This window comes from Notechis scutatus, chromosome 5 (assembly GCF_049901735.1).
Source record: "Notechis scutatus isolate UNSWTSFEM ecotype Mainland chromosome 5, rNotScu1.2, whole genome shotgun sequence".
Lineage (NCBI taxonomy): Eukaryota > Metazoa > Chordata > Lepidosauria > Squamata > Elapidae > Notechis > Notechis scutatus.
Window position 1 is genome coordinate 38,367,678 of NC_142013.1, and position 15,404 is coordinate 38,383,081.

At 32.1% G+C, this 15,404-nt stretch overlaps 1 protein-coding gene across 1 annotated transcript in view; it reads left to right on the top strand.

Annotated features, from left to right (window-relative positions):
* The window catches only part of EPHA6 (EPH receptor A6), a 415,605-nt gene that overhangs the window by 305,078 nt on the left and 95,123 nt on the right, over nt 1-15,404 (top strand). Inside the window, exons 9-11 of the mRNA XM_026664024.2 lie at nt 2,113-2,183; nt 5,103-5,228; nt 7,528-7,713. Coding sequence (XP_026519809.2) covers nt 2,113-2,183; nt 5,103-5,228; nt 7,528-7,713 — 383 coding nt within the window. The remainder of the gene's footprint in view (nt 1-2,112; nt 2,184-5,102; nt 5,229-7,527; nt 7,714-15,404) is intronic.

The following is a 15,404-nucleotide window of genomic DNA, read 5'->3' on the forward strand; positions in this document are numbered from 1 at the left end:
ATGACTAGGCTTGTTATTACGGTGGTAAGAGAAATAAATATATATGAGGTTTTCTTCATATGTATTAGAAATAGTAGGTAATATTAGGAACATAGCAAACAATTTTACTTCTTCTCTATTCTCTTTTTTAATGTTTTCTACATTCAATGGAATCATTCCATTATGTAATATAATGAATTGTTTTCCTGCAATTTAAATGCTAAGGTGAGAGAGAATAAGACAACTCAATGAATTTATTATTGGAATTGAAACAAATTTCAAAGTGCATAATTTGGCTTTGACTAGATGTTTTCTTCTTTGTACTAAAGAATGTTTGATGCTACCATACACTGAATCTTATGGTTGTTAATCTTATGGTTGCTTTATGTAGATAGGAAAAACAGGAGGTCATAAGAATCTGTATCTCAGTTTGATTAAATGATCAGCCTTTAAGCAACAGTTTCTAAGCTATTAATGTAAAACCATTAGTTGGAGGAGGTAAGAAACTGATAAATTTTATAGAATGTATTAGTTAATTATGGTGGAAATAATAGAAAGGTTATTATGTTATTAGATTTCATTGCAGAGTTCAGTGAAATTATGAAATTTTTGGTACCCAAATAAGATCAAGATACTGTTGACTTTTTTTCTGTTGGTAAACTCCTTATATATGTTTAGCCATTGTGGAAATTAGGTTTATATAAATCTTTGGTCTGATCCAACATGACTCTTAAGATTGTCCCAAAAGATCACTTGCACAAAAGTTGAAAATTGATTTCAAAGTAGAAACTGAGAAGCTGTATATAACTGTATGCAATTTCAACAAATTCCTAACTAGATAAAAAAAAAAAAGTGAAATCTTGCCCTCTTTGTAATTCTGCTAGAGTAAACTATAGTGAAGTTATGGGTAGGTTAAGTGGAAGATGAATTTTGTTTCATGAACGTAATGATAAAGCTGCTTTCTTAAACAGATAATTCAAAGTAAGGATTGATTACTTATGTAATATTATTATAAATAATAAATAATTATAGCTTTGTGACTTTTATTTATTTGTGACCCACCTATTGGCCAAAGATCTAAAATAGCCAAATTTAAATCCTGATTTAAGTGCATGATATTTAATTATGGTCGATGACATGGAGCATACCACAATTGGTATGTTGTGGTTGATCAGAGAATTTCAGAATTTGAAAAGGTATCTTCCCTGTTTGGCAGATGTGCTTTAAAGATTTTTACTTGCTGAATAAAAAAATAACTGATGTTAAATCTTAAGAATATCTACCAGTGGTATTTTGATCACAAAATATCTGATATAATGAACAAATTTTGACTTTGCCACATTGGTGTCTCCAATTATCCAAAATATTGGCTTCTTTGGAGAAAATGAAGATGTAGTCAGGTATAACTCAGCCATGACACAACCTTGCCCAGGGATTAAAGACTTCTAATTAGAGAATAGAATCATCCCTTTTCAACTGTCCCAAGATGTAACCTAGTTTTATTGGTCACTAGAGAGCAAGGATGTGCAACTTTACTACTAAGTTGCAAAGATGAAACTAAATCAGTATGTAAATAAACTCCTGGTAACCACAGCTCTTTTACCTTAAGTGATAAAATGATAAGATATTCCCATGCATGAGAAAATGTGGTATTTTGAATATAATTGTAATTTTAAGCATTTCAAAATCTTGAACCTGCTTTGATACTTAAGCCCTTTATAATGAACAAAAATGGCTTTCAAAAACATTCAGTCTGATCTCAAGTGCTAGACACCAATTATTTCTTTCTAACTATATGTGAGAAATATCAGTCTAAAAGGAGCTGTTCCCTTTGGAAGGAACCTTTGAGTATACTTGGAAGAAATATAAACAATGTGTGCACCATTAACACCTGTGAAGTTTGATTAACTGATATGTTACTGGAGTCCTTTTCATACATTTTAGTATCTATTATATAAAATATATTTTAATAAGACATGCTAACTACTACTTTAATTTGATTGTTGGTTTTCTTAGCCCGTCTTCAATTAAATGCAGTACTTTTATGGTTATTATATAAATAGCATATTAGCTCAATATCATTTATTTTATGGCATTAAGACAAAAAGTAAAATAGTGTTTGTTTTCTTAAAGATGCCAGTGGTATATCAAGGCAAAAATGAAGTCTGAAGAAAAACGAAGAAATAATTTGCAAAATGGAAATTGTAAGCAAACATAACCGAAATTTAAAAAAAATATTTAAATCAATTTCACCACTGTAATTTTAACTTGCATTTACATTGCATATCAAGCTGATAAAGACAATTTATGTTCTAGCTAGAATTATCTTTTATATCTTTATCCATTTGAATGTGGAAATTTTTGCAGGAAAAAAGTTATTCATTTCAAAGCTGTGGAAGATTCATGACTGTTTTGCAAATTTGAAATGATTAAAACAACCACTGCATCATAAACTTAATGAAGCTTCTAGATCACTCAAACCAAAATAACCAAATAGCAAACAACTTCTGCACATTGTTAGATGTTTTATTTTAAAAAAAATTAAGCATTTATTCCAGATTATTTTATGAGGGAAATAATTCTGTTCACCTTTGATGTGTGCAAAATAAATACTTCTCATTAGCATTTAGATGTTTACCAGAATTTCCACCTGCTGCTTGTTATATGATTTTCTCCAAACTTTTTGATTTCTGCCTGTTCAAAATCATAGCATACCTCTCTCTCTCTCTCTCTCTCTCTCTCTCTCTCTCTCTCTCTCTCACACACACACACACACACACACACACACACACACACATAAAAATGTTTATTCTACTTTGGTCATTTCCAACTTTTCTATAGTTTTCTTTCCACAATTCATCAACATTTTAAAAGTAACATCAGCATAGTCTGAATTAATAGTTTAGGATATGAGTCTACTTGTGCTATATGTAATAATTACACTGATACCTCTGTGCTCTCTCCTAGAGAGTCTAAGTGAAATAATTTGATTATGGGTCAAAATAAAAGCCCCAAATATTTGCTGTAATGAATGCATAAGCCAGTAGAACAATTAAAATATTAAAGACAGTGCACTTTAAGTATACAGCTTAATTAAGAATCTGATCAAGATTCATAATCCAAATAAGTCAGTTTAGTTAGAGTCATAAGCATGTAAGATAACACAGACTTTTACATTAGTACTTTCAAGTCTTCCTTCTCGCTGGCTTTCATTAATTTTGTTCAACATGTAGGGCTAATCCATACTTTCATGAAATGTTTCCCTTAAGTTTGCACTTCAGTAATTTTCTGCATTTAATTCTGTGTTTCATCACTCTTCTCCAGAAGTTGTGCTACAAAATATGGACTGAAATCTGCAAAAAAAAAAAAAAGGCTTTTAAATGCCTAGGCTTAAGGGGACTGGATCAGGGGATTCAATATTTACCATGACTAGACTTAGTTTTTCTTTTTGATTAGGGAACAAATTATCTGTAGAAGTCATTCTACTAAAGTCAACCAGAAGGACAGTGGGATGAAATAGAGTAAAACAGAAGTGTATCAAGTAAAGAAGAATAATGTTACATTATTAAAAGAGTAAGGAGAATAAATACAGTGTTATTACATTATTAAAAAGTCCTGACAATCAAGGACTATTAAGGAGCCATTTTACTCTGAAGATGGACAGAGGAGCAACCTGATTATTAGTTTCCCAACATCTCCCATGTGTTTATTCTTTTGAAAATATATTGGCCATGGACAATGCACTGATAAAATATCTTCCCCTGCAAAAAAAAGATAGCCTGACAGAATGTATGAGTAAAGAGTTCAGTATAAAAATTGAAGGCAATAGCATAAGTTTAAATATCAGTTATCCTGTGACAATCATGAAAGATAGCCAGATCTAAAAATAACATTTTACTTATAGTGCTTTAAAATATACTGTACATCATAAATGGAATAATTCCTTATTTCAATAAAAGATAATAGTTGTAGCTCAGGATAAAATTATAGAGTCAGGAGTGGGTTTCTACTGGTTCTGTCCACCTCTGTAGAACCGGTAGCTCTGAAGAGCAGCAGACATAGAACCGGTTCTATGTCTGCTGATGTTTTTGCCCACCTGCCCACCTGGGCTCTTACCTGATCTTTATTTCCTGATTTTTCAACTTCAGCTGCCGAATGAGGCACAGCTGCAGTTAAAAAAACAGGAAAAGAGGGCTGTTTCAAAGGCTGCTTCTCTGCACGCAGCGTGCTGATGATGATTTACAGGCACATGGCTGGCAGGTGCAGGGAAGCACATCGTAAATCACCGAACCTCATAAATCCCGAACTGGTAGATAACCCTGTCATATCCCACCCCTGTATTGAGTCCTTAGTGATATGTGAGCTTGGAGGTTTTCTTGCAGATGTTTCTTGCAAACAAGAGCCTAATCAAGGAACCATGAAGACTCTTCCTATCAACAAAGATAGGGTAAGCCAAATATACATAAAATGAGAGCAAACCCAACTTCCTTCTGCACTGATGATGTTATCAAGTTTGGTCATGAAAAGTCTGCAAGAAAACAACCAACCTCAAAGAATACCAATGACCTCACAGTTCCTTGTTTTTCTGAGGCAGTAGGAAAAGTGCTGTTACTTAGTGCTGTAGATTGCAAAATTAGAATGACAATTGATGTAGCCAACTGCCCTCTTCATTCTTCTTCATCTTCTTCTTTCAAACTTCACAATAGCTTGGAAACTTTCTTCCATGAATATATCTTAAAGCAAGTGAAAATGTAAATATTTATCCTTGAATGCTATATTATTTAGATTGGAAAAACCCATGCTGCCTTCTAATTACCTTCATCTTATCCCTCCTTTATTAAAGAAGGAAAAAAAGAAGCTAATTTTCGTTCTTTCTTGGTCCTATTTTAATTGTACCATTTGCGTACTTGCTAATATATAAAGCATCTATTACCTTTCTCTATATGCAGCCTTTTCACAAATTATTTGGGATGAATGTTAATTAAACAGTTTAGAATAACAAGGCAGCTTAGAACAATAATAAGTATTAAATTTCATTATGGGTCTTAATGATCTCATTTGTTTTATTTTAAATGCTGCAATCATTTGTATATAATGCAGAAACTACCTTTCTGATTTTACAGTACAATTTCCAGGAACCAAAACATATATTGATCCAGATACTTATGAAGATCCATCCCTTGCTGTTCATGAGTTTGCAAAGGAGATAGAGCCAACAAGGATTCGTATTGAGAGAGTTATTGGAGCAGGTAAAAATTAATCAATTTTTCCATGATTAATAAGTGCACTTTTAAAATAATCTAGTGATAATACTATCACTATACTTAAGTTTTCGCGGGTACCTACATGTATGGTATTCAGCTTTGTTCGGGTATTTTCCCACATCATTATAGTTTCCCAAATCATTATAGAAAATACCCAAACAAAGCTGAATACCATATATATATATATGGATTATACATCATTTTAACTGAGTCTCAGTTGAACATAAAAAATCCCAGCCCTAATGTAGAAGCTGTTTAAACCTGAATAACTTCTATTATGAGTTATAGAACATAAATGGGCAATTTCTAGTCCTCTAAATGTTGCTTAATTCCAATTCACATTGCTAGATACTTGGCTAGCAAAGAGGCATTGTCACCCTACGTTAAAGAAATATTATATGTTCTTTATTTCAAACACTAGTCATATTACATGTAATTTTCAACTTTCAACCACAACTGGGACAGGGATTTCTGTCATAAATTGATACAGTCATAAAGGGATTGATTAGGTGATGGAACCCAATTTTACAACCACTTTTATCAGATTGTTAAGCAAATCATTAAGTGGCTGTTAAGTGAATCACACTATCATTAAGCAAATTTGGCTTCTCCAATTGACTTTGTTTCTTGGAAGCCAGCCAGGAAAGTCTTAAATCATGATTATGTGACTATAAGATACTGCAACTATTATAAATAGTTGCCAAATCTGAAATTTACAATCACATGACCATGGAGATGGCATGACAGTCATAAGTAACTGAGAAAAAGTCATAAGTAACTTGTGTCAAGGCTGCCATAACTTCAAACCATTGTCAAAGACTACCTGTATTTGTGGAATACTATATGGAATAGCCAAATGAATCCTATTTGACTATCTGAGTGAATTTGTGTGTGTGTGTGTGTGTGTGTGTGTGTGTGTGTGTGTGTGTGTATAAAGCATAATAATTTTACCAAGCCAAGTTTTTAATATTTGAATAGATATTTCATATTTCATAAATTATTGAAACATTTTAAATTTATATAGACAATTTGTATAAAATGTCTTGACATTATTTTAAATAACAGTTTATTTTGTTTCTCTACAAAAACAGTATGCGACTAATCCTAACTAAGGATAATCTGAGAGAGAAGAGCAATTTTGAAATATAGATAGATGATAGAAATAGAGATAGAGAGATAGAGACAGACAGACAGACAGACAGACAGACAGACAGACAGATAATCTATATTCAGAAGCTACAGTGAGTTCCATAATATTACTGTCTGTTATAATTAGAACAAACCTGTGTCCACCTGCACAATTGAATTAGAATTTAATTCCTTAAAACGTTGTCCTTATCAGCAAATTTTCTGTTATTCTATCTCCTGGTTGTTATATATTGTTTTTATGTATGTTATTTTATATTTTATAGTTTTAGATGGGAATGCATATGGAAATGACTCTTTCCTTCTGTTTAGATCTACTCAGAGGACATCTTAGCCACATTATGTACATTATGTATTATCTATCTGTGATACAGTAGTCCTCAACTTACAACAGTTTGCTTAGTGACTGTTTCAATGACACTGAACAAAAATGGCTTATGACCTTTTTCCATACTTATGACCATTGCAGAATCCCCATGGTCACATGATTTACATTTGGATGTTTGACAACTAACTCACATTTATGACAGTTGCAGTGTCCTGAAGTCATGTGATCACCTTTTGCAACTTTCTGACAAGCAAAGTCAATGGGTAGCCAGATTCACTTAACAACTGTATTAATAATTTAACAACTGCAGTGATTCACTTAACAAATGTGGCAAGAAAAGTCATAAAAAGTCACTTAACAATTTCTTACTTAACGTAAATTTTGGGCTCAATTGTGGTCATAAATAGAGGACTTAACCTATATAAGATTAGATTAGACCAGATCAGAGAAGATTATTGTGCTTTTCTTTCAAAGTCTCCATAATAAAAGAACTAGTCTAAAGTCAGTTATATTTACTGAAAAGAAATTGAATCTCTTTTGATATTACACAACTTTGAACATTGCTTTGGATAATAAATGTGTGGCTTTACCTATTATCGTGCTTTCATTTGTAACTAATTAAGTTTACTAATCAGGAATTGTGGGGCAGATACACTTTTTTGTAAATAACTTACATAAGTATGTATGTTTTTATTTATTTTTTATTTTTTTAACAGGGTTATTTTGCCAGAATATTTTCATATATTTATTCACATATTTAAAATATTAGAAGATAGTAAATGGTTATAATTATATATATATTGTTGTTAGGTGAATTTGGAGAAGTGTGCAGTGGTCGCCTAAAAACACCTGGGAAAAAAGAGGTTCCTGTAGCCATAAAAACTTTGAAAGGTGGACATGTGGAAAGGCAGAGACGAGATTTCCTACGAGAAGCTAGTATCATGGGACAGTTTGATCATCCAAATATTATTCGCCTTGAAGGAGTTGTCACAAAGAGTAAGTTGTTTAAGATATATTATATGTTGCTTTCTTTCTCTCCTTTATCCACCCCAGTCCCTTACCTAAAGTTGCTTGCTCTACACATATAGGTAAGCAGTATTGTATCTAAAAGTGCATATATATGTATTCTTTAATGTAGGCCTAGTTATGGCATTGAAACCATATGTGCAATATTAAATATTTGTGTGCAAATATGTTCTTTCAGTTCTATCCACAGTTTGTTTGCTTTAAATGATTAACTTATTCTAAATCAGTATTTATCAATATGGATAAAGTGAGTAACCAATGTACATTTATACTATCCTTCATTAAATAATTACATTGAAATCAACATAATTCATGTCACCTCAATTGTTTCAATACATAGTGAATGAAGCAAAAATGTTATTTGAACTTTACTGGAGATATAACAAACATTTGAGAGTAAATATATTCATATTTGGAAAAGTGTTCTGAATTTTTGAAGAATTGCGAATTTCTTCAATGAAGAATGAAACAAACATTTGATTAATCCACACTTCCTCAGGTGTCTCTGTCTTCCCTATTGTATCTTTTTATCTTTCTTTATTTTTCCTATGCCCTTAAATTGCCATGTTTCTGACAAGATATTTGTCCCAAGCAGTTTTAAGTTTAGGCTGCACAGTCATTTAGATTTTTATATATTAGTTATGATTCAAATAAAACTATGAATAAATTCATAAATTAAAAATTACATATCTGCCATTGCAATATTCTTGGAAGAATAAAAATATTACCTGGTCAAAACAATGGAAATTTTTTCATATGCTCCCATCTACTTTTTTTGCTTCTTTCCTAATATTATTAGGAAAAAAAAAACAAAGCAGTTTATTTCATATGATACATATAATTTATCTGAAAAAAAGAAATCTACTTATGTAATTTACTTTTAAGGTCTATATTAAGACTACCTATCATCACCTCATCAGATATGATGACTTGTTACACTTCCTTATGTTAGTTACTATTTTAAAATTGGCTTGAGCATTCTGAAAAATCCATGTGCTGACAAGATGAGAAATGTGCTGATATTACTGCAGTGATTAAATCTTTTTTTAACTTTTAATTTTATTTCTTGATTATATAAAAGTCAAAATAAGAACAAAAACAAAATAGAACCAAACTTAATGAGTAGTAACAAGTTACTGAGCATTTCTGCAGGAGCAATTTAAAGCATCAAGCAGCGAAATTGTTGTAGCAATATATCTTCACTGAAGCAGGATATGTATTGCTACAGCAATGGCTGGGTGATGTTGTAAATCCTTAGAGTACAAATGCTCCATAATTAACTGTCCTAAATTACATTCTCATACCGATCATAAAGGTTGTTGGTATTGAGTTTATTTTCTTAAATTTTCTTTTCCAACTTATAAGGTAATAAAACTGACAATCAAATAGCATCACTCAAAGGAATGTTGTCAACTGATCAGTTTTAAAAGAATAAATAATCTGGATAGTAATTATTTTGACAGTAAATCACTCTAATATGTATCAAAGGCACTTCAAGAGATGCCAACAGCAGATCTTTCTACACCCTTGAAACACTCATTAGACACAGCAAATGTTTCTTTCCAACCAACAATTTTGGATGGCAACATCACAAAGGCAATATATTATTTCTTGATCTTATATTCTTAATTCTTTCCTGTGGTTGCAAGAAATTAGCATGCAATTGTGAACAGGGTGCCTGAATAAGATCAATGTCTTTTAGCAATTGCATAATTTCAGTACTGATTTTAGCTGATTATTTAGTTGGACTCATTCTGAACAAATAACAAATAGCATTCTTAAGTTGCTCTTTATTCTAATACAAGAGAGCTTTGGGTAGACTTTAAGACCGTGTACTTAAATTCAGTGCTTAAATTTAAAATCTCAAGAGAAGAATAGCAAAGAGTTCTTGTGAAAAAGTCTTCTTACATATTTACATATTATAAATAGAAAGCAGCTATCAGTATGAATAAGGCTGAGCCCAAGGCAGAATCACTATAGATTCTAGAAACGTAGCAGTTCCCTTCAGGCTGCTTTTCCCCAGCTTCTACTTCTGTCTCAGGAGAATCATATCCTCCCTTAGGACTCTCTCTGGAGCAAAAGGTTTGTTGGTTTTTCGTTTTAAAATATCTTATAGCAATGAGTCTAGCCTTCCAAACAAGTTTGAAGGTCCATAATATTAATAAAATTTCCATCTAATCCATTTCAATAACTTCCATTCATGGATGGAAAATACTAAAAATAGCCAACTCTTTGTTTTTCTCAAATATTTTCCCATGATTAAAGTAATAATTTTTAAATTATGCAGATCATAATAGCAGGTTTAGAATTAAGGTGCTAACACAATTTTGTTCTTATATACTTTTAAGAACCTAATTCCTAATTCACATTTAGGATCAGAGGTGGTATTCAGCAGGTTCTGGAGAACCGCTAGTGGAAATTTTGAGTAATTGGAAGAACCGGCAAATACTACCTCTGACTGGAGATTTTACAGTATCCTTCCCTGCCACGCCTACCAAGCCACGCCCACAGAACCAGTAGTAAAAAAAATTGAATTCCACCACTGTTTAGGATTGACTTGAAGCATGTGCAGAGATAAACCAATTTGTGTTTCAAAGATGTACCAGAAGCAAGGGCCATTTTATTGGTGACCATTTGGATATTGTTCATTGTTATGCCATTCTTTGCGCAATCTCTTTATAAACCTAACAAGGCTGGAAAGCTTAGCCTTTAGGTTAGTCAGCTTGAATATTTATTCAATGATTTGTGATAGTTGATTTTTAGTTATCAGAATTAGTTTTTAAAAGCAGGTTTATTTCTGCTTTTCATGTTTAAATAGTACATAAATATACCAGACCCTAATACAAACATGTTAACATTAAAATACATATTACATATACAATTACACAGAAGGACAAAATAGGAATTTCATAGACAGATTTTGTAGTATTATTATTGAATAACATGTTTCCAAGTAAATTATATTTTTCTACTTATTTTTCTATTCTATTGTAATATTCACTGAATATTAAAATATAGAACTAGACACAGATTTGAAATATTTAAAAAATCTAAACATTTCTAGAACACAATTTATTTCTTAATTGCTATAAAATGTTTCAAACTACAATTATAGCATAGAGAAGATTCTTGCATTTGCTTATTATCCCGCCAATATTTTATATAAATTTTTATGAAAAAAAACTTTTAATAAGTCTTACTTTTTATTTTGTGCTCGTGTGTTTGTACGTATCTAATGGTATTTTGTTACAGTGTTAATAGGGAAATAAAAAAGTATAAATTGCATGGTCTTTCTAGAATTATAGTTTTCATTTATGTTAAGAAATATATCCTGTTAGGTAGCTCAAAAAATACTAAGCAGAATTTTAAGTATTAAATGAAAAATTAGTTACTCTGAATACATTTGCACCAAGACAAATTCCTTGTGTGTCCAATCACACTTGGCCAATGAAGAATTCTATTCTATTAATTAAACTGAGATAATCAGTTTGTTCTGTCCCCACTACACGTTAGTCTATGTGCAGCTCAACTGGCAGCTAAACCCGTAATAAAAGCTTTATCGGGAGAACAGGGTATAGTGAAACTGAGAAAAATAAGGATACATACAGTGAGAATCAAATATAAGATATACAGTATTAAGTTACTGCTGAACATAACAATTAATAAATACAACAGTTTGAATCTCACCAGGGATACTCTGTTTGAATTTGTTCTTGGATGACCATGTGCCACAGATTAAAATGGCTGCTCCTTTTGTTTCTGCCTTCTCCAAATGCTAAAGGAAATTAAGTATGGCTTCCTAGTGTGCACTTGGCTTCAGAGTGCGGGCTAATGGGTAAATGGGTGGAATCAGCTTTAAACAATAGAGTTGGGGCATATTTATCTCTCTGGCCACTAACGCCTGCCAAATAGGAAGTTTGATTTGAGAATATTTGAAATATAAAAGTTCAAATTGGCTTTATGGAAATACTATAGACTGAAGAAATACTGAATTGAGATATACTTATGGGGCAATTATCAGATAGAATATGATACTGAACCCTAAGATGTTCACATTATAAGTGGTTAATGAATCGCTGTCTGACAGTGAAAAACTTAGCTAATCTACAGTATGGAGGGAGATACTATCCCCTCTGTTAGCCATTAGTTATTAAGTTGCACAACTTGCTTATATATACTGCTTCAGTTAGTAAGAAAAATGATCCAATGTTTTAATCTATTGGCTTTAAAAACAGAGACCAAATTAATTGAGTGCAATGGATTTTAGAATTCTCTCCACTCATTAATTACTGCTCAGTAAGTCAAAATGTTTTGTTTTGTTTTTTGGTATGGTGAAATTACTTTGGATTTTTTTAAAAAAAAATATTAAGAAAGGACGTACACAGACTTATGCTGCAAGGTATAAAAATAACATTTTGGTGCTACATTGAATGAGAAGAAGATATTTTGTCTTTTAGCTTAATGATTTAAACTGATAATTTTGTCCAATATAATGCAACAGTTTTGCCAAGGATGGAAGAGGCTGTAGAGGTCGAGGACAAAAGAACTGAAAGAATCTCTTTCTTCACTTCTATCACCATAAATGTTTTTCAATTGGCATACCATACACAGATTTACAGTTTGCAGGGACAACAATTCTGCCTCACTGCAGAGTTCAAACACAGTTCTTCTTGTCTGGCTTTTTTATAATAGTGAAGCAGTAGATGCTGAACTATTTCTATTTATTTGAAGCGAAACAACTTTCTGTAGAATAAATGCCTCCTGGAATTCAGTTTTATATTTAGACGTACATTTAATGCATTTTGTGATCACTTTGATTATGGCTATGCACAAAATATATGTCTGAAAATCATGCCACTAGTAGTAGGACACTGCAGAGTGTCTATAATTATTTGAGAGTCAGAGACAAACTGAGATACTTCACATTTGGTCATAGCCTCAGACAATACTTGAAATATTTAGAAGAGGCTACTCCACCTATTCAAAGTGCTAATTAAAGTTTCAGAGGAAACCTTAAAAGTGAGGTAAACAGGGGTGGGATTCTACCAGTTCGCACCTATTTGCCAGAACCGGTTGTTAACATTCTAAGCAGTTCGGAGAACCGGTTGTTGGAAGAAATTACTGGCCTAATCCTGTAAGGAAGGCAGGAAGAAAACATTCTGGTGTTGCTTACAGAAACTACCTCTCCGTTAACCCTTATTACATTCTTGGCAGGACTAGACTTCCTGTCTCAGGAACGTCTCTGGAGTTTTTTTCCCCTCCTTTGCTGGTACTTTGCTTGTGTGGAGCGACCATTCAAAGTTACAATGGCACTGAAAAAAGTTATGACCATTTGTCACACTTACGACTGTTGCAGCATCCCCACAGTCATTAGAGGCCAGGCGAGGAGATGCGTGCCTCGATGTGAGTGATATTGAGTTGGCCACACCGAGCCAATAACTTGACCACCAAGCCATGTCCACTACCTATACCACACCCACAGAACCGGTTGTTAAAAATTTGAATCCCACCCCTGGAGGTAAAATAAGTGGATCAGCCTTTCTAGAAAGAACCTTTTAATAGACTAGCTTATAGAAACCTTCACAGGTCAAACTCCCTTTTGAAATGTTACATAAACCTATAATTAAATTTAAAAAATAAAATCAAGATTTGATTGACAATGATGTTGATTTAAAAGGAATATTAATTTTCTGATACTAGCTTTGATGTTATTTAAAAGATATTCATAAACTTTCTGAGAATGGAAAATATGTTTCAGGTCAGTATGTTTTGATAGTTGCTTTTATTTCACTATTCCAATGAAATTTTATGTGCCCATTTTGGATTTCATGTTGATGTTGTTTATCCTAATTCAAAACTCTATAGAATTTACTTTCCAAAAACAAGTGTATATTTTGATCAGATATTACCACATTAATAGATGCACTCCCAGTTGTTAGATATTTCCTTATATAAAATGCAGAAATCTATTATTGTAGTGTATTATTGATGCAATACAATCAGCAATTTTATGAAGAATGAAGTTAATAGTACCATTTTAGTTAATGCTTATTTAAAGAAACAACTTTATTCGAATAAAATCTTATTCACTATTGTAACAAAATAAGTATTTTGGAATATCAAGATTTAGCTCTGTTGATCAATACACTTACACTATACACTGGGAAATTATTTTGAAAGTAAGAGATGAGTACTTTGTTCAACTGAATATTACATTTATTTGCAAGAATGTCAATGTTTATCTAGTGAATAACCAGCATTATTTAAATGTGAATCCCATCATTTTTTCTTTGCTTCTTCTGCCATAAGTAATTGTCACAAGTAATTCACAATAGGATCATTTTAATTTTCATTTCATCATCAGGCTAAACCTGCTGTGAAATAATCCAATAGTTTGTTTCTTACTCAAGGTAATAAAAATGGATCTAAGCAAAGCATTAAGAAATCAGAATGTAACTTTGAAAATGTAAGTTGGGGGGGGGGAAAGGTCAATGCAAATATAATCAATATCAGAATAAATTATTATTAATGCTGGTAACACTTATGCATGAAATATATTTGTATTTAAATTAGAACGAATAGCTAGGTAGTCTTAATTGAAGTATATCACAAAAAATATTCTGTCTCAATGACCTAATCTTAACTGACTCCCAGTTTGCCTCTAACCATATAAACTGGATCATTCACATTCATATTCAATAATCTGAATCCAGAGTGTGCAATTTGAGTATTAAATTATGGTGGAGATTACAAAAGAAAATGTGTAAACATTCTTTCCTGTCATTAGAGGGTTACAGCATATTGGTTTATTTTCTATTTGGAGGATAATCAAGTTAAGATCATTCAACATGGGGGCATATGATGAAGACATAAAACACAAAGGGTGTCAGGATTCCAGCAGTTACCCCAATTAAATCATGAGTCTCAAGCCACACTCCCAAAACTTCAAAGGATTTACTGGAAGTCAACATGTTGGCATGACCTGGGTGTAGTCGACTCTGAGACATGTAAATCAATGTCATCCTTGACCCTGCTTTTTCCCCTACCCCTCTAGGTGTATCATAATTCATATTCTCCAACGAAACATGTCCATAGCCAAGAGTCATCAATCATGCTTTCCAATTAGATTTTTGTGCGGCAGAAGCTTCAGCCATCTAAACAGTCTCTGAAGAAAATATGAATGGAATGTACTTTCGATTCCACACTGCTGCCTGTTCTTTGAAACTCCCCTCCACTTTTTTCTGTTGACAATTATCAAATGTGTATAGAAAATGTTTTATGAGTTGACAAAGGGGATATAAGAGTCACTGCTAGTTTCTTCAAAACTCATCAATACATCCTCATGAGACTGCTTATATGATGCAACTGTAAACTTTATCCTTTTTCTGTAATACAGTATCCTTGGTATAGTGGTTAGTAAAGGAAGAACCATCTCCTATTTTTGTTGTTGATTTTTTACAACATTAATCTTGTAATTATAAACATCTCATATTGGCTGGAAAATAAATAGTAGCTATTTTTTATTCCATACACATAATACATCTAAACCAAATGTTTTTTAACCAAGTTTCTTTTAGCAATTAACTAAAGTGGAAGCTTTTTTGGATAAAATATAAATGCATACATTATCCTTGTCTTGCTTATTTTGACAAGATGACTGA